The 21,204-nt window shown below is 42.1% G+C and overlaps 1 protein-coding gene across 1 annotated transcript in view; it reads right to left on the bottom strand.

The window, feature by feature from the left end:
* Positions 1-21,204, bottom strand: part of LOC117306304 — a 94,024-nt gene that overhangs the window by 5,515 nt on the left and 67,305 nt on the right. The window contains exons 7-8 of the mRNA XM_033790899.1: positions 12,309-12,426; positions 7,120-7,319 (exon numbers count right to left, since the gene is read on the bottom strand). Of these exons, the coding sequence (XP_033646790.1) occupies positions 7,120-7,319; positions 12,309-12,426 (318 nt within the window). The remainder of the gene's footprint in view (positions 1-7,119; positions 7,320-12,308; positions 12,427-21,204) is intronic.

The following is a 21,204-nucleotide window of genomic DNA, read 5'->3' as shown; positions in this document are numbered from 1 at the left end:
TCTTCCTGGCGAGGATAACGTTGATCTGGTACTTGCTGTGATTGGGACTCAGGTACATGTACGTCTAGTATTTCCCCTCAGATTTCAGGAACATAGTGTTATTGGCAATAAGCTGCTTCTCCTGCATGAACTCTATCAGCAGCTCACCATTCCTGTTGGTCAGATCATGAAAAGAGTGCTGAAACTCGTCTCTGCCAAGTCTTGCATTGGGGTCCCAAAGAATCATCAACAAGTTACAACACTGGTAACTGCATCTCTCAGTTGCAGACGAAACTGCTCACTTCCCTCTAGGGTGCTGGAGTTTGTAGGTGCATACACTACAATAGCTGTTGTCACAGGACTGCCCTGGAAGTGTGCTATTAGGATTCTGTTTGTCACTGTCTGTACTCCTATCAAGGACTTCATTGCATTCTGACTGACTAGTAAGCCCACTCCACCAGTAGCTGCTTGTGCTTCATTTCTCCAGGCTGATGATGTAACCAGTGATTGCCCAAGCACCTTGATAGTCGTTGTGAACTTCCCTATGCTCCTGAATGCCAATAATATCTATTCCTTGCTTGATCATGCAAGAAACAAGCTCCTCTTGTCTACATTCCTCTCTAATTGTCCTGACATTGAAGGTTGAGAATAAAATAGTCTCATATCTTACAAAATAGTGGCCAGAAAATGTTCCATCCAAAGAATTAATGCATGTGGAATTGTAGGTCGACTCAAACATCACATCAATTTCAGCCTAATTCAAGAGAAAAGACAAGGTCCTGCAAATCACATTTGTAATTGGCTTGTTTTACCAGATCAACGTGCCTATAGTCATGATAGTGAAGTCATAATTAAAAAGACCAGCTCTAAAACTAACTACCGCAGAATGATTTCAACAAAATTCATCACACCCAGAACTCCAAGTATTTGGCAACAATTTGTCCATTATGCTAGGGATTTGGACTGGTCTCTGATCTGGAAAAATGGTTTTACTAATAACTTGCTCGACCCAGATGATAAAAATTTCATGTTCAAATTAAAGCATATGATCCATCCTATACTAGAGATGTTGTACACAAAACTGGCATGATTCTGGATTTAAAATGTCCCTTGTGTGAAACTGAACCAGAATCTCATCAACACTTGTTCAAATACTGAGTTCAAACATTAAATGCCTGGGTCTTTTAAAATACTTGAATTAAGAAATTACACCGGTATCAAAACTTTGGAAATGACCTAAAACTGGTCCAGGGTGTTTTAATAGTCAAGATGCTTTGATAGATTTGAAACATCAGGTGCAAACAAGTTTTTTAAAGCTACAAAAATCACATTATTTTACAGTTCAAACGTGCACTCAAGCACTTTGTCACTTTAGAAAAGGAACGAATGGCGATGACCAAGACCCCAAGTTACGAACAAAACTTTAGCTTCACCTATCATTATATTGGAAATTCCCCCCCCCCCACAGTAGTGTGGGTAGGGTCTACAAACGAATACTTACCTGTAGAGCAAATTACTACAATTGCATATTCCCTATGCGCGGCTAGGTAACACTAAGACTTTTTTACAACAAGTGCAACAGCGCCCTCCATCGCCCAGTGCACGACGGCGCGAACGCCATGCGCAATCGCCCTCTTTCTCGGAAACTCATACGTACAAGTATACAAGAACCAAGTATAGTGGGGCAGGCGGGAGGGATGCTCTACAGGTAAGTATTCGTTGGTAGACCCTACCCACACTACTGTGGGGGGGGGGGGGGGGAGTCTACGTCACTCTACTTACCTGTAGAGCAAATTACTACAATTGCATAGACTAGACATTTTTGAAAGCGGCCCCCCACGGGTCCATCGGTGGGAGGCCGCCTTGAGGCAAGCGAGTCACTTGCGCCATGCCCCCGGGAATCGGGTGTTTGGCGCGTGAAAACCCTGCCCCGATTGAGGGCGCTGGTGTCCCATCTGGGTCGGCGCGGCTCGGACACTAGATTGAGTGTCGGCCCTGCCGCGAAACCCACCACGGGCGGGCCGCTGAGGTTGACGCCGTTGGATGGTATAGGAGGCTTGCTTCTTCGCCTTGGCCTTGGGCGCAGCCGGTTTCTTTAAGTTAATTTTATCTGCCGCCTTGATGCGCTTGGCCTCAGCTTCCATGGATTCCTGGAACTGGCCCGCAAAAAGGTCGGGACCTGTGAGCGGCAAGGCTTCAAGACGCTTGCGCGCTCCCACTGAAGGAAGGAACAGTGCGTCCAACACGTTCGCCCTACGGGAAGACATAGCCAGGGCGGAAATACGTGAGAACTGGTCCAGGATGGTCCTCAAGCCATCATCAAGGCAGTGCAGGGCAGCGACCACGAGATCGGCGGGAACCGCTGAGTCGCCGTCAGCGCCCAAAGCCAAATACTCGGAAAGGAGTAACAAGAAAGAAGTGGACTGCATCCCAAAACGGGAGGCTGAGTCCAACTTCTTAGCCACTTCCTCCAATTTCCCACGGGCCTTATCGGCGAAGGGACGTTTGGAGGAAGTAGCCCCCCGGTCGGCAGTGAGTTTGTCCGATGCCGAATCTGGGAGAACGGGCGTCGCAAAATACTTATCGAAATCCCCTTGGGGAAAACGATAGTAAGCTTCAGCGCGTGAAGCATGCGCCCGCCATTTCCCTGCCTGCATAACTGCAACCATGCGATCTGTGCAAACACGATCCAGGGGCAGAGTCGGGAAAGTATTCTGGACCGATGGAGCTGGACCCGATGTCTTGAACGACTGGCGTTCAGAAGGAGGGGGGTCGGCCACGGCCGGCAGGTTCAGCGCTCGGATCATGTCCCGCTGAACGAGCCGCAACTCAGTCTCACGAATTGACAACCGCTGCATAGCAGTCAACTCGTCCTCTTCCGGTGACGAGTCATCCCCAGGGGGGCGACTCGTCCCGGGCGAGTGCCCAGTACTATTATCATGGCCCATAGATGAACCCGAGTCAGAGAATACTGACGCCGGGTGCAAACCGATCCCCGACGGGGATGTTACAGTCCTGGCGGTCACAGGTGGCCCCACAGGGGCCAGGGATACCGCTGGGACACGAGTCTGCGTTGGCACCGGTACCGGGCGGTGGCACGGCGGAGACGCCGGGGCCCTGCTCACGGTATGAGGAATACCGCTACCCGAGGCCACCCACTGGTGGTCGAACGGGACCGGTGCGTCGACCCGGGCCGGGAAACCTGGCGGGGCAGACACGCCATGAAGGGCGGAGCCACTGGGCCATGGCCCTGCTCCAACCTGCCCGGCAGGGAGGCGGTCATCGCCTGAAAGGCCTCCATGAAGTCGGCCCGTGAAAGCGAGTCACCGCGGTGACGTTTGCCCCTGCGGGATTCCCGGGAGGAATCACTGGAGCTTGAAGAGCGCCGTGATCTATTCCCCTTTTTGGCCTTTTTCCCTCGACGGGAAGAAAGGGCTGGGGTAACCTCAGATGTCCCTTCGGACAAGGGTTGTGTCACGGGGACCCCAGAACAACGGGTAAAACCCGAGGATGAGGACGGACCCACCGAGCGCGGGATACCGGGGGAACCCCAGTTCGCCGGCTCGGCATGGGCAATCTGCCGACCGACCGCCAGCGCGCCCAGCCCGATGGCATGAGCGGCCGGGTTACGGTCGGCAAACTCAACCCCGTCCCCCACCAAGGCCACCGAGGGAGATTCGGTGGGGCTGGATGGGGAATGGCGCACTGAGACACGCGGAGGTGGGACCCCCTCCGTCCGCAGTAGGCCAGTGGGTGGCTTAGCAGCAGGCGTGGAAGACCCCGGAACGGGGTTTCCTTTGCCTGCCTTATTCTTCTTGGAAACGGCCCGGGTAGCAGGATTTTTTGTTTTCTTGCTTGTACCCGGGCGTTTACCCTTAGACAGGCTGGACCCTTGGATGCTGACCGACGAGGGGGAACGGGAAATGTTCCCCCCGAAGTCAACGGGGTCCACGACTGACGCAGCACGCAGGGGCTGCGAAGGTTGGGAGGACTGCGCCGACGACGGACCGTCAACGGCGTAGCCCCCCGAGGAGTCGAGCTGTCCCGGGGAAAGGGAAGTATCCCCGGTAGCGACAGTGCGACCCCTCCCTGCCTTTCTAGAACTCATTTTATCAAACTAAGAAATTAACAAAGACGACACACACACTCTACAAACACGTCTTTATCAAAGTAACAATAATAATAAACACAGTTTTATTTTATATCTCAAAAGAGACTCGGTTTAATGGAAAAGTAACAATTTTTTAGGGAGCCTAAAAAATTAACGTGTCACCTGTTCGGAGCTAAGAGAGAAAGGGCGGTTGCGCATGGCGTTCGCGCCGTCGTGCACTGGGCGATGGAGGGCGCTGTTGCACTTGTTGTAAAAAAGTCTTAGTGTTAACTAGCGGCGCATAGGGAATATGCAATTGTAGTAATTTGTTCTACAGGTAAGTAGAGTGACGTAGACATTCATTTTCTCTCTTTGATCCGATGACCAAAAATTCACAGCAGCTTGACAAGATTTTTCGTCTTCGGGTCTAAAAGATAGATACAGCTGAGTGTCATCGGCATAGCAATGGACATGAGGCAAATGATGCTCACTGATGTCAAACAATTTAGAGGCATAGACAATAATTAGAAATGGTCCTAAGCAGGATCCCTGAGGAACACCACAGTTGATATAATATTCTTACTCCCTATTGTAAGGGGAGCGGGTCTAAACTCAATATAGACAAATCCAAATGCATGTGGCTTGGGAAGTGGACTGGTAGAGTTGACACATCTTCTAACCTCCAGTGGTGTAATAAGCTTTTGGATTGCAAACATTCTAGTGTTTTAGAAACAAGAGAAATGCCTTTGTGGAATAATGTTAGCATCACCAAAGAAATGTCACTTTCGGTAGTACATTGCTTAAATCTTTTGGTATCAACAGGATAGAACATATGATTTGAGGCATTGCATGGTGAGGTATCAATATATATTTGGTTTGCGGTAACACCATGTGTGTATCTGCTTGCCAGGTTAAGTTTGTTCTTAGAGAACTGTCTTTCTTTATTCTACTATCGCGGAGTAGATTTATCGGATGTTTGGGAGACTTCTCAGTTCTGAAAAGAACTGTCCTGCTTTTCAACTACTACCCAGGCGGAAGGTATAGAAAATTGGCTGGGACTACTTCTTTAGCTTATAGGATCGTCTCCTGACGATGACTAGAGCAAGCTAGTCGAAACGTGGAGACCAATTCAAGAACTGACTCCACGTTAGTACAGTTAATTGCGATCCTATAAGCTAAAGTAGTAGTCCCAGACAATTTTCTACACCTTCCGCCCGAGTAGTAGTTAAAAAGTAGGACAGTTCTTTTTAGAAATGAGAAGTCTCCCGAACATCTGATAAATCTACTCCGCGGTAGTAGAATAGATAGAAAGACAGTTCTCTAAGAACACACTCTACCTGGCAAGTAGATACACACATGGTGTTATCGCAAACCAAATATATAGGATAGAACTGATCTCTTTTAAAGAAATTGCTCAAATCTGTGCATTACGTAATATTAATGCCGATAGAATGTTAGGTCGCCTTAAGCAGCATGTGGATTATAACCTAATTGATAAAAAAGAGAAGGTCCACCTACCCTTTATGTAATTGGTTAGTTATCAAAGATTACAGACCGGTATAGGCCTATCAAACTAAAGCCAAGACCAACTACGCCAATCTGATTAGGAAAAAAACTGCCGTTCCTAGAGTTCAATCAATTTGGCAAAACATATTTTATATTAATCAAGATCTCGATTGGTCTGCGATATGGAATAGCGAGTCTACGAACTTCTTGGTGGATCCCGATGATAAGCATTTTATGTACAACTAGAACAGCGAAGCTGCCATGGCGAGCTGCCAATGACCAGATAGAACCAATGACTGACAGAAAAACCAATCATTTGATCAACTGATGGTCAAAGGGGTGGGGACGTTGACAAGTATGAAGTAATGACCATTTAAGGTTTTCATTGATTTAGCTCATTCAACTGGAACCAGTGATCTTTGAGTTTTATCTATTCATATTATATGCATCTAAGCAGCAATAATTATTTGATTAAAACTTTGCACTCTTCAGTGATGCACTCGTTGAGTTTTATCCTTTCATATGCATCTTTATGTTAAAAGTAATATTTGATTTAGGTTTCAAGTCAGTACATCATGGAAATAAGGAGTTATGCCTATTCAATTTGTTTATTGTTTAAGCTCATTCAACTGAAACTAGTGATTAATTCTTTAAGTTTTATCTCTTCATATTAATCTACATGTAAGAAGCAATGTTTGACTTAAGTTTCAAGTCAGTACATCTTTACAATAAGGAGTTATGACCATTTAATGTTTGTCATTGTTTAAGCTCATTCAACTGAAACCTGTGATTAATTCTTTGATTTTTATCTCTTCATATTAATCTACATGTTAGAAGCAATGTTTGACTTAAGTTTCAAGTCAGTACATCATTGCAATAAGAATTTATGACCATTTAATGTTTGTCATTGTTTAAGCTCATTCAACTGAAACCTGTGATTAATTCTTTGATTTTTATCTCTTCATATTAATCTACATGTTAGAAGCAATGTTTGACTTCAGTTTCAAGTCAGTACATCATCGCAATACGGATTTATGACCATTTAATGTCTTTCATGTTCTTCATTGTTTCAGCTCATTCAACTGGAACCAGTGACAGAGTTTGATTTTTGTTTTAACAAATTATTTCAAAACATTTAATTTGAGTTTGTTTCTTTTAAATCCAGATGTCAATGTTCGAGCCTGAAAAAAAACTTTAAAATTTTTTGTTATTCCAAAAAACTTTAACATTTTTTTATTCCAAAAACTTCAACATTATTTGAAAAACCAGAAATGTATAAGCTGTTAAATTTCCAGAAAAGTATACTATACCCTGAAAACATTTTTAAACAATTTCCATTTGCACACTTATCCAACCACATTCAAAGCTCATTGCAAAACCGGTACTCAAAGATTACTCAAAGGAAGCTGTTTAATTTCCAGAGGGTAACACTGTACCCTGAAAACTTTAACATTTTTAAACACAAGGTAGCTGTTTAATTTCCAGAGAGTAACACTGTACCCTGAAAACTTGAAAGAATTGTTGTAACAAATAGTTTTGCCCACCTGAACTGGACCTGTAGATTTGAAGGGCGTACGAGACGACTTTGACATCGGGTTATGACCTTGCTGAAATAAGTTTGAATCATAGAATGCTCCTATTGGTAACGTCTGGTAGTATCGAGTCATCTCACAATGCTCAGCATCTGATGTGTATGGAGAAAAGTCAAGCTGTATCTCTGTGGTTTTCATTTCATTTCTTGAATCTGCAACAAATAAAATAAATATCCGCATTCACACTAAGCCCTGATGTTATTATAAAGTAACATACTTAATAATCAATGTATTTTAATATAAAAAAATTGTTCGACCAAAACAACACAAATAATGAATATGTACAAAATAACACATAACAACTGATGAGACGAGCCTTCTAGTGAGATATGTGTAACAGCACAAAAAAAACAAATAACAACTGATGAGACGAGCCTTCTGGTGAGCCTTCTTCTTGAGATGAGCCTGATGAGACGAGCCTGATGAGACAAGCCTTCTTGTTTGGTCAGAGTCGTGAGTGATATCTCCTTGCATTCTGGTCACAGTAGTGTGTAGTGTAGTTGTCTGGTTTTGAGATGGGCCACCTGTTGCTTGGTCGAAGGGGGAAGCTGTAGGCTGCACACAGAGCCATCTCTTTAGGTTTGAAGTGGGTGGCGACCTCGGACTTCCATTAAATCTCCCTGACCACCGCATTCCAGAGTGACTCATTTGATGTTTCGCAGAGGGGTGTATGCTGGTCTCAGCCCAAGACTATAGTGCTCGATATTGGATAGTGTACTACGTGCAGTTGTAAATCGCTAAAACGCGCCCTCTTACGGTATGATTTAATTTACTGGCGAGCTTGAAATCTAGACTATACTAATCAAATAGTCGTGCTGCTAAGACTACTACAAAAAAAGTCACGACTTCCTGTTTGGTGAACGGATTGTATCGCTCACGACTATTCATGACAACATAATTCAGTGACAATCCTTTCAGCACAAAATTTACCATATTGCCCCTGCTATTAGCAGTGGTGATTAATGTTGAGGAGGAGACCAGACTCTTGTGAGCCTTTGGTCGAGTAAATCCACAGCTATCAGTGACTTATTGATTTACCATATTGCCCCTGCTATTAGCAGTGGTGATTAATGTTGAGGAGGAGACCAGACTCTTGTGAGCCTTTGGTCGAGTAAATCCACAGCTATCAGTGACTTATTGATTTGTTGAGGAGGGAACCAAAATACAACTGCTGATGCCAAATTCATCGTGTTATACAATTGTCTGATTGGCCCTTTGACAAAGACTGCCTGATTTGTCAGCAATGTGATGACACTTGACTATTATCCGCATGTATTTGAAATGTACCCAACATGCTCAAAAATTGTGTAATTATAGCAGTGTGCTATATTTGTAGTCGTCTGAGTAATCCTTACACGCATAGCAGAGAAATACTCAGTGCAGTGAATAAAATTAACACAATGACAAAGCCAATTGAAAAAAAACTATGCGAAAAAAAGGGAACAAATAATCCACATGTATACGGATAATGCGTAGGCCTACTTTGTCTTCATCCAGGTCGCTCGATCAACACTAAAATAACACAAAAAACCCTACATATCATCATGGCAGCTCAACTCCGGAAACAAACACCAAATATTATGCTTCGTTTAGTTGGAGAACGAAACAGATGTTGTGCACGCTTAACAATTTATATAAAGAGACAACAAATGACAATATTCAATACCGATTATAAATACAATTTCCAATCCAATTCTACAAAATGATTATACCTCTGTCTTTAACACCTCCCTTGAAGCTTGGGCGATATCGATTTATTTTATTCACGATATATCGCCGACATTATAATGCGATATTCGATATAATCGCGATTAATTAAATTTGACATCATCAATCTTCAAACTCCAAGTGAAAGTTGTAGAAGAGACAGTCATAGCATAAGAGAGGTGTTCTAATGACCTATTCTTCTGGTTTTACTCCAAACCTATGGGGTGCAAGATGTCTCAGCTAGCAAATACATCGCGATATTTAATCGATATCGCGATATTTAATCGATATCGCGATATATCGCGATTATCGCGATATATCGCGATATTTCGATTAAAACCAAATCCATCCGATATCGCAATCGTTTCCAAATTAATATCGCGATATTCGATAATATCGTGATATTGCCCAAGCTTACCTCCCTTACCCCACATTACATTTCACAACAAATGTATATCCTAGGATCATCCTCATCGTCGCGAGGCATCCCGCTAGTCATTTTTTAGTCCCTTAATTTTTTTCCGTCCTGTACATTATTTTTCATCCTCTTAAAAAAGAAAAGGTGCCATATTCCCTGCCCCAGTGTGTCCCTTCTTCTCCCCGTCCCACATGCTCTAACCCGTGCCACTGTTCCTGGTGCATTAGCATTGTTCTTTGCTTGCACGCAGCCAATAGCAACAGTGAAAAAGGTGCGAAAAAAAACCCCCAAAAAACAAAAAATTTTGTACTTTTTTTTCCAATCCATTTTGATTGGATTTTGTTCAAAAATAGATGAGTGTCGAGATGAAGTCAGCTTCTTCTTCTTTCAGTGTAAATTTCACTTGTATTGATGCGGCAAACAGGGAGGCGATTCAATAAAATTCACCTTGGCCCGTCTCATTTTTCTGTGTTTTTATTCTTTTTCAGTCCACCCCATGTTTTCCAGTTTAGCACGGGGCCTGCTAGTGTTTTTTCTCCCTCCCATTAATATCCAGTTTCGTTTATCTGTTTTCTCTTCCGTATCATTTACATGTACAGTATATGATTTAACTCGTTTGACTTTAAGTTTAGGAGATAAGGCTTATAGAAAAAACGTGTACAAATGCTATAGGGTTTTAGGCGGAAACAAAGAATAATAATAAAAACAAATACAAATCTTAACAAAAACAAGAGTAGGTGGGAACAGGTGGGTTTTTAAGTGGTTTTTGAATGACAAAACAGTGTCCAGTGTTCTGATGCGAGATGGTTTACTGTTCCACAGTTTCGGGCCGGCAGTTGTGAAGGCTTTGTCCGTGTTCGTGTTTTTGGACCTGTGTTCCGACAGCAGCGTACTATCACAGCAGGATCGAAGACCGAACCGACCAGAAACATGAAGTTGGATACAGCGATGAAGGTATTGTGGAGCTGTGTGGTGCAGACATTTAAAGATGAGGAGTGCGACCTTAAATTGAATTCTTTGCCGGACGGGAAGCCAATGAAGTTGGGCAAGTAGTGAAGCCGCCGATTCACATCTGTCAGCGGCAAAAAAAAAGGCGTGGTGCACGGTTTTGCAGTCGCTGGAGTTTTCCCAGATTGGATTCAGTGATTCCGAAGAGTAGGGCGTTGCCATATTCCAGACGGGAGAGGACTAGCGCACAAACTACTTGGTGACATGATTCAAAATCGAGGTATCTCTGAATTCTTGAAATGTTCCGAAGTTGAAAAAGGATGCTGCGGTTGAGGTTGAGAACATGTTTTGACATTGACATGTTTGCATCAAAATAGACTCCCAGGTTGCGAACAGACTGTGATGGTGTTTGAACAGTGTCCCCTATTGTCAGAGTAATACATGTAGGAGGAAGGTTGCGTAGATTGTGTGTCGAGGCGGCTATAAGAAACTCAGTTTTTGTGTCGTTCAGTTTGAGCATATTTTGGGTCAGCCATAGGTTCACATCTTGAATGCATGAAGACAAATTGTTCAGTGCAGATGGTACCGATTCCGGATCCTTGGGGTTGACCGTGGAGTAAATTTGAGTGTCGATAGGCGCCTTGTCAAAACCTCCCGGGCGTTCCTCCGCGGAGAGTCCGCGGACTGGACAGCAAATACCGCCGTTGCTAAGGACCTCGGACAGTCCGCAGAAGAACGGTGATTATTTGCTATGCAATTCTAAAAAGTGCATCGCAAATGTTGGGATCCAGTTTGCGAAGCATCATTTGCAACATTTATGCTTGATACAAAAATATAGATTTTTAACTTGAAACCATTCACATTTAATCAATTTTCCCGCAAGAAAAAAAGATGCTAAATTAATAAGAAATCACCGCCGCCGACTTTTAGCATTTTCTTCCGTGATGTTGAGTACAATTATTACATGCTGCTCTGGCAGTAGGGCAAAATCGACCAATAAAAACATTCGTTACGCGCTATATGGAAATTCAACAGCCAATACAAACACGTGTCTCTGAGACTGTGGCTTTCTCTCCCTCAGACATTGGACGAACCAGACTATCTGGTTGTTTTGACATGGCCACAGTCGCACAGGTGTGTAGATTTGTTTGTTGGTGACGGTGACTTGGGATTTTATAAATAAGAAACTAATGTTTTCTGCTTAGAAAGTAAGAACGAACAGTTAAAATTGTCCCCTGGATACTCTGACCCACTTGGAACGGAGTTTGCACGTAGCTTGGAACTTTTTTAGTCGAAGCCGGGAATAAAGAAAACCATTTTTGAAATTCATGTTTTGGTTATGTAGGCCCAACCAAGTCTTAAAAATCACACATTGGAGGAAATGGCTTTTAGTTACACATCCACCCTCACTTTGCTTTTTAATCTGCAAAGGTAAAACCATTGTTAACAAACTACGTTTCTCCGCGGTTCCGCCGATCAGCTAATGACCTGGATCTTACAATGGCCGACCGGTCGCTCCGCGGAGCCGCCGGAATATTCATGTTTATTGACATGTAAATAAGCCGTCATGGCCATGGACCTGCCCGGTTGCTACAGGTTCTTTTGGGCTTTATGTAAATGTTGAACAGCAATGGTCCCAGAACATAACCTTGAGGAACCTCTTAGTAAAGTAATTTTGTTTGTGAGAACTCGCCATCAATACAAACACTGCATGACCTTTTGTTACGAAACCAGCACAGCCCGTTCTTCGTCAGCCCAACAGACTCACCAGGAGCATCCGTAGAATGATTTGGTGGTCCACAGTGTCGAAGGCGGCACTCTAGATATTGCTCAGACAACATTTCCTTTGTGTTAGCCATAATGAATTTTGTTTATGCCTATAGTCCAAAAAGGACAGGGGGGGGGAAGGTCCCAAGACCAATCCACGCACGCACGCACACATAAATCACAACACCATTACACCGTGCACGCACGCACGCACATCGGCTTGCTTAGCCGGTGGGGCATAACAATTTGTTTTAAAAGTGTGACTATAGAACAAATTGTACATCTAGTTTGTAATTTGTACCTTTAGGAATATGATTCCATGCAGTATGTTGCTGTTTGACGCGGCGATCCATCTCCAATTGTATTTTTTGTCCTCTTTCATAGTGACAGCTTCCTGCTTGCTTATCCTCTTGTTTTACCTGACATAAAAAAAATCAAACCGTTAAAATACATGAAATAACGCACAATATAGAGTTTCAAAAAATTTGCAGGTCTTAAAATGTTATTAAAATCCTGCACAGTGAAATTGGACGGTTTTGAACAAATGTTGTGTACTCCGCCAACATTTTGGACACAAGTCTCAACAATTCAAAGTTCTAATATATGTCAAATTTGCATAGGGGATAAAGAATCCCATTGAGTAATATGCCTGTGATTTTTTTCTCAGAAGTACGGAGTATACAGCTGACGCACATTGGTGTATACAGGTTAAAAAACAAAATTTAAATTCCAAGTTCCTTGTTGAGACCTAATCAAATAAAATGACAAAGGTAAAATTAATGTGGGTTAATTATTTGACTAAACAAATTTCCATCAATGACCACCCCTCTACGAAATTGGATCGAAAGGCATCAACTCTTAAGTGTAATGCAAGGTTAAAACTACCCACCTTTGTTCATACAAATGAATTTCCAATGTACATATTATTTATGCAAACAAATCCACTAAGAAAACAAAGTCAATAATCTAGTCCTAAGCCTACACATACCCTAGGGGGGAAAACAATAAAACAAACCTTAGATAGCAAGGGAGGGAAGGTAATGAAGATGGACATTTTCTTTTCCAGATTTTATTACAACAACAAATCAATACAATAAACCACCTATTATTAAAGAAAGACACAACCACCCTTATACATGTAAGTATTTGACACACACATTAGATGTGGTACAAACACTCAATTCCCAATAATTCCACATATGGAGGAAAAACCAAAACAAACACAGAATTTTGCGAGTAAATCCTAAAGTCAGGACATCTGGCACTTGTTCTGAAAGCCAACCAAACATCATGAGTTACATGTATGAAGAGAAGGAGAGAAGCAAAGTGATCCGATTTCACTTACATGTACATGTACCATTTGGTCCTTCTCATCACAAGTTTCACATTTCTTACGAGAACTGTACATGTAAACTACGTTCCTATAATATTAATATCCTACTTTGCTTATTAGTATTATTAATGAACCCTAAGGCGCGCGGTCCATTTAGGGCCGGTTCGGCAACCATCAGACGATTGTCAAACGATTACAGTAGCAAACGATTCAGCAGCGGTTGTGAGACGATTGGGGGATAGGTTCTTCAAACGCTTCAGTGCGCTGAGCTTGTCTAGTCGTCCGGAGTCCGAACAAAGGGGCTATAATCGGATTACTGTCCATTGTGTTGGGATTATAGCTTTGACTGTTCGGTTGTGGACTATGAATATGAATTTAAAAACTAAAATGTTCTAACGCGTTATTTTTGCGCTGTGTTTTTTCCATTTCTAAAATGCTCGTCAAAAGATACCACACATACTTTTTTTAATCGTGAAAAACGATGAAGTATAACCTCACATTCTACTTTACCTCTTTTTGTCATGTATTTGCTTAGCCTAGCGCTGGCAACGCCAATGTACCTCACATGGGTACATCATGTACATGTATACTCGATTTGAGCGTTCGAGACGAACTCAATTTTTGGTTGGTTGTGACCAACTAAGAATGTTTCCCAACTAATGTGTATCTTTTTAATAAACGTATGACCAGGTTGTTGAATTTGGGTGTGATCTGCAAATAGGATTGTAATCAGTACGTCCTCGTCAGAAGGTTTAATTTTGAATTATTTTAATTTTAAACATACTGTTGGCATTGAAGAAGAAAAACCATTGCATTAATAAAAAGACTGCAATAAAAAATACCTAATGTATGTGTGTGTACTTATTTGTTTTACGCTTAATTGGAATAAATTAACAGATCTTATTATCAGAACATTTTGTTTATACCCTTCCCGTTTGTAAGTTTAAGATAAAACTCTCTATGTTTAAGGTTTATCAGACAAGGTTGATCAGACAATCTCGTGCTTTAATATAAATTTGTTTCCTGGAAAAGTATAAATAAATTTGGAGTCCGATTTTGGTGAAAATCTGAAACATAAATATTACAAATCTGTGAAATTATAAATGAATAGTTGAATCACTTTTTATTACAAAGACGCATCATGTTAAATCTCTTTTTTGAATGTGTGTGGCTCTGAAAAGAGCCGTTTGGTTTGTTTGAGAGAAAGTTTCTCTCCTTCCTCAGAGTTTCTTGAACTTGTGGATGAGACGATCGTGTCGGTCCATGTCGGCTGCACTCTGAAAAACCTTCTTGCATCCTTGCTTGCACCTTCGCTGTTCACCTGAAAGTGGCGACTCAAGACCCTTGTCCAAGTCTGCAAACTGAAGCGTTCCCGCAGTCGCCCTTTGAGCCATTTCATGCCATGCCATGAAGTGATCTGGATGTTGCTCGGATGGTTTCGGCGTGAAGTTGTAGCCATCTGCAAACTCACGTAAAAAAGTTATCAACTTCTTTGCGCGAATCGGCCTCTTGGAACAATGACCACAGGAAGAGGACTCACACTTCACAAATTCCAGCTGAAACGACCGCTGAGCAGAGTGACGGGAGAGAAATTGAAATTCCTCTGCAAGACTACTCAGACTATCATCTCGCTGGATTTTTAGAAGGCTTGCATTGGTGAGTTCCTCAATTTTGGCCTCATCTGTGTGCTGTGTTGAACAGCAAGGAACAGGGACTATGTTCAGTGGGAACGAGTCGTAAACTCTTCCTTCCAGGCAGCGGTGGACGTCATCAATCGCCGTGTCAAGAACAATGGCCTCTTTGGTTTCCCTCTCTTGTTGTGTCAATTTTGTTTGTTCTTGTGGAGTCTTTTCCTCTCCGGGTAGACTAGCCTTTAGCTGAAGCCCTGTTAACCACATAGTCAAGGGGGCCCATGAATGTTCTACCATGTTGAACCTACTGTCCCCAGGTGAATATGCCACAATGCACAAGTAGTCGAGGTTCAAGTCTCGCCAAAGTCTTCCAATCATTTGGACTACCTTCAAACTGTGCTTTTTCCAGTCTGGCCCATTGTCTGATATGATTACGGCAGCGTACTTCCCGTCTTTTTCGTTGACTCTTTGAATTAGTTGTTTGAGGTCTTCATGGTGATTATAGACGGATGCTTTGTGAAACTTGTTGCCCCGGAGATAGATGGAGAGTGGACCAGTTCTGGGATAGTTGAAGTGGAGACGGCCTAGCTTGTCATGTCGATATTTTGAGGTGGGTAGCTGACACTGGTTGCCAGGTAACGGAGGTTCTTGAGATGGTGTCTTGTCGTGCTGTTTTGGTGATGGCCGGTGAAGAAGCTGCATATACCCGCTTGGTATAATTTTGTACCCAGTTGAAAAGTTGTGGTCTGGATAATGGACCATGTCATTTCTCATGAAGTAAGATTTAAAGGACATCCTTCTATCGACACATGGACCCCCTCCTACAAGTAGCTTGTTTTTGTCGTCCACTGACCATGCTGACACCTCATCTTCAAAACAAGTGGCCATCTCAAGAGCGTAATTCACGGAGCTTCGGCAAAAATGAGAGTTTTTGTTTTCCTTTGATACATCATTTGCCTTCACGCCAATTTTTGCGACAATAACTCCATGATATCGGACGCTTGCATGGCGGCTACTATGGGGTGCGACAAATAAGCGTTTGATGGAGCTCTCACTGATTGACTTTGGCAGGTCGGAAACTTTAGGCCTATTCAAAACTTCACTCGTCAATCTCCGTGCTGTCACACCAACAGATGACCAAGTTTCTGATCTCCTCCGATGTGCTGCAAAACCATGATCAAGTAGACTCTCGGTAACAGTCTGGACGAGGTTTGTATGTTTTTCATGCAATGGCTTCCTACCCCGTTTTTGAGGCAAAGTACGGCGTGCTTGAGAGGTGTTCACATCGAAGAGCCGTTTCCTTGACAGTGGGCGTGCTGATGCCTGCATGGGTTGCTTGATCGGTGAAAACGGAATCAGATTTGGTTTAAGCGGGGATATGACATGGTCGCGAATGGGGCTAAATAAAGATGAAGCTTTGCATTGCAATGGACTAAACTTAAACTCCATTTTGACCTGGAAGACGAAAGACCTCTGGCTGACGCTTTTTTGGAAGTGTTGTTGTTTATTGTTTATAGCTAGGCCTACGCGCCAATGAGTGCATACAAAAGATGCTGCCCGTCGCTATAGCGACTATTTATAGTGATGTCCAGTCACAACTACGGGTTGCTACTACATAACTGTGTTTCTCCCTCTGCTTTCTATTCCAGTACACCTGTCCCATACTGCTGAACACGGTCACAGTATTTACGAGCAAAAGTCTGTTAAACAAGTATTTATTTGAGTTGCCAGTGTGATATTTTAGGTTAGTTTTTGAGATTTAGTTTCATCTACATTGAACGTGCTCACGATGAACTTCCAGGATTGTGACAGCATTGACCGATCGCCCAACAAGCGAAGAAGTAAGTTCACATTAGCACTTTATTTAATCAGTGTTTTTTAACACTATTATATTAAACAAAAATATCATCATTAATATTTGGACATAGTTCGGATGCCTTCCGAGAAAAATTCAGGTAAAAGGCCGTTACAAAAAAAAACCACGTTCTGGGTACCAGCCACTATAAACAAATGCTAGCGTGGCTTTAAGAATATTTGTTTTACTCAAAGATTACTCCGTGCCACTTAAAAAACAAGATCGTACTTAATCGTAATATGTACTTCTTTATTCATTCACAGATGTTGAAATTGACAGTGATGATTCAGATGATGACATTGCACTGGCTGGTCTGAGAACGCAGATCCGCACAGAAAACAGAGCGGAAGTTCGGAAGATGTTTCATGTTGAAAACCAGATGAGTCGTCAAGAACAAACTTCGGAACTTATCCTTGATATTCTCGGTGACATTCAGTCCCGCCTGGTGACAATGCAGGAGAAACAAGAAGAGATGGAGAAAAAACAACTAGACATCGACTTCAAACAAGATCGACTTCGGGAGCTGGTGAAAGTCATGGCTTCAAAGATATCGCCAGACATATTAGAAGAACCATCAAATCCACCCACTCCGTCCGTTTCATCAACCCCAGTCCGCCCGACAGGCCTACCAGTCCCAGTCCGTCTTCCAGGTCCGTCTATTCTAGACGGTCCGCCAGGTCCATCAACCTAAGGCCGTCCATCAGGTCCATCAACCCAAGCCCATCAGTTCATGCGACCTATCTCAGTGCCGTCATCCGAACAAGAAACAGCTGTGGACACAACTCCGTCACAACCGCAATCGGCAAAACTTATGTCGGGCCCTGATTCTGGCACCTATCTACTCGGTGGAAGTGAAACTCTGGTGCGTTCTGTTGCCGATTACAACGCCATGTTGAGAGAAGTGCAGCAAAGATGTCGCAACGCATCAGACAATGAAAAGGGAAAACTGCTATGTGTCTGCCTCTTGAAAAGAGAGGTACCAAAAGAAGAACTGGCCATCAAAAATGTCACTGGAAACTCTAGAGATGAGAACAACAAGCGATGCAAAAATCCCCCAGCTCGACAGAGTCATCATACACAGCATTTTCCATCAAGCCAAGATGCAATTTACTGGATTTTCTGACTGGTACACAGACTCTAAAAGTAAGACCGTGGAAGCGCTCAACGAATGCTGCAAGCGAGCCCGTTACGAAAAAAGAAAACGGGTGCTTGTGGAAACCGTAGATAATAGTAACTAGAAAGAAGTACCAGTAAATGTAGTTTCAAGTTCGTTTTGTTTTAAATTCAGAAGTGACACTCAAATAAATTAATTCATAACAGCACCGCAGTGTGAGAGAGTTTTTATTTTGTGTTTTTTGTCATTATTTTAATTCAAATATTTTTAGAAAAACGTCAATTAAACTAAATGGTGCCAGGCGAAAATGCTTCCACATACATAATGATCAATGAGATTTTCTTCGACTAAAAAAATGAATGAACTTAACTTTGGGTTCAAAACAAACTAATCTTTGATATTTGATTTAAAAGACAAACATGAAAATGTACACATCAGGCTTGTGTTTTTTTATATTTGTTTAACTGGACCATTTACCCACATGTAAATAGAATACTTATTGTTTTAACTATTAAGAACAACGAATTGAATGAAAAGTTATAGAACTGACTGAGTTAATTTATTGAAATGACGGGTCTACCTCTCAAAATCAAGAATCCCGATTTTTTTCGACTTACACAACACGATGTTAAAAGCCGTGTTTTGCCCCCAAAAATATGTTCACTCATGATGCTAAGAAAAAGCTACTACCTGGACATACACACACCTAGCCAAAACCAAACCATTGTTACCAGTACTCCTGGCCGTGGAGGATTAGTTGGGATTAGCGAGGGATTAGCGGTGGAAGTGTCAGTGATAGCCTGGTGTAGGCGAACTCTTTTGTTAGTTGTAAACCACAGTCAAGTGCCAACTCTTTTGTGTTTCACCTCAGTAAGTCCTTCTATAATCTCTGGAAACGATTGCGTCCCGAAACTCAGCCGATTGACCCTCTGTAAAATAATCGTTTGCGGCAATCGTGGATGATTGCCGAACCGGCCCTAAATGGACCGCGCGCCTAACAATAATGCTGAACACAATTGTTAATACGTATAAGAAGTATTATTGATTTGTAACAGCTACTTGGTTCTTAGTAATTTGATCCTTGTAATGCAAGTACATACTGTGTGTGAATGGTTACTAGGGCAACACTGATAACTGCAATAGTGAAAGTTTCTTGGAATATGTATGTTAAAGACATCCTGTGGTCAGTGGTAGAATCTGTCACTATTGCATGTAGTGATAGTGTCTTTAAGATTGTTTTTACTATGGGTGTAGGAGCAGTCATAATGAGCTCTTCCGCATTTTCTAACTTCAATAGGTTTTTTATTTAGTTTGGTTAAACTACGATTTTTAGTTATTGTTTGAAGCTTTGCATGGTGTGTAGAAATATGAAGAAACTATAAATAAATAGTGAAGTTGCGGGTACAACCATGTGTAATTCTCTTTAGATTGAGTGTTGGCTCTGAGAAGAGCCGCTTTGGTTTCTCAGAGCCAACACTCCAACAAAAGAGATTTACACATGGTTGTTCCTGCAAGTTAAATATTTATTTTTACTGTATCTCATACATATTCATGACCGAGAGTCGAGTTCTCATTGGTCCATTCACTATCACGTGCCAGGTGTTAATTTTGCTAATTACCAAGCGCGCACGTGAGTATTCACGCAAGTGGTAAATGCGCATGACATATAATAGCTCCCCGGGAACTATTCTACCTGTCATGCGCATTACCATTGTGAGACGTCATCCCCGGGTGCTATCTACTTGCCGTGCGCTTTACGATCGTGGAACATTTTATAACAGCTGAAACATTAATACGTGAACAATAATGGACTGAGCTAGATCCATTATGTATCCTTCCTTGTGTTTATTAATGAATCCTAACAGATTCAGTCAGTTATTGTGTTCATCAGAGTCAGTTTTTGCGCTCATAAAGTGCAGAATCAGTTTTTGTGTTCATAATTTAAAATTAAAAAAAGTAAATGAAAATATTTATCCAGAGTGCATTTTATTTCAGTCTTCATTTCCTCTTGCTCCTATTTGCAAAGATAACTAAATATGTATGAAGTATAGTAAATCAAATATAACATGGTTTCTTTCGTGTGACTAGTCGATTATTAGCTCCCCTCGGTATTGGAAGTTGACAAACTAGTTTCCGAGGCGAAGCCGAGGGAACTAGTTTGTCAACTTCCAATACCTCGGGGAGCTAATATCGACTAGTCACCCTCAAACCATGTTATTTTTGTATAATAGTTTCTTCCTATGATTTATAATTTCATTTAAGGTTATTTTTTCTATGGTCCGTGATTTATATTTAACATCTCAGGTTTGTTTATACTTTAACTGCAAACTTGAGCTGTCATACTGCGAAGAGATACACAGAGATGCCAAGATCAGAGATTTTTCAGAACCCCCCCAACTAGGTTTACGGAAACGCCGCTTGAAAGAAATCGTGTTCCGGGAAAAAAGTGTTTAAAAAATGCATCAAAGACTTATTCAGTATATTTCAAACTCACATGAGGTACACATTCAAACCTACCAAGCCAGGCCAAAGGTCATTCATAAAGCAGAAGAAACCAGCAGGATATCCTCTGCAAGAAAGATCATCGCACTTAACCACAACCTCTCAGCAAAAACGATCATTCCGATGAAAATCAACATCTGGAATGCTCAATCTATGATGAATACACCCACGGAAGTTTGTGACTTTGTACTCACATAGAATTAGCTTGACATCTTAGCTATCACTGAAGCTTGGTAGGAAAAGTTTTGAAATTGACCCCAGATCCACTCCAAAAGACCTCCATGTACACGTAGAATAACCTAAGTAGGAAAGATTGAGACAGAACTCACAAGTCACCTGAAATACTGTTGACAGCTTTCGTAGCGAGGGCAGTATATTGGCACTGCAGGGTTCTTCTTGGAAACGAGGTACATGTAACACCAAAAACACAAAGAGTGATCATTGAAGGTGTTATGAGACCCTATTACATACGTCATTATGTGTATACATGTACAAGGCAAGCTGTCAATCATTCTCTGTGTATAAGTCCGTTGACCCTAGTGGGCGGCGCTCTGAGTAGATTTGCGTGAAATTGCCAGCATTTAGAAGGGGAAAATCACTTTATCAGCTTTATATTTGGGTGAACATGAATATATTTTTACTTTTCCGAAGACCCACTATTTTTGTTTTAAATTCTGTTTATCCGACACATTGTTAAGTTTTTTTAAAACCACTCACGTCGAGTCTTGTCATCATCTGATCCTTAATCCTAAAACACCGCAC

This window comes from Asterias rubens, unplaced genomic scaffold (genome assembly GCF_902459465.1).
Source record: "Asterias rubens unplaced genomic scaffold, eAstRub1.3, whole genome shotgun sequence".
NCBI lineage: Eukaryota > Metazoa > Echinodermata > Asteroidea > Forcipulatida > Asteriidae > Asterias > Asterias rubens.
Note: the sequence above shows the minus strand (reverse complement) of the source record. Positions and strands in the feature narration are given on the sequence as shown.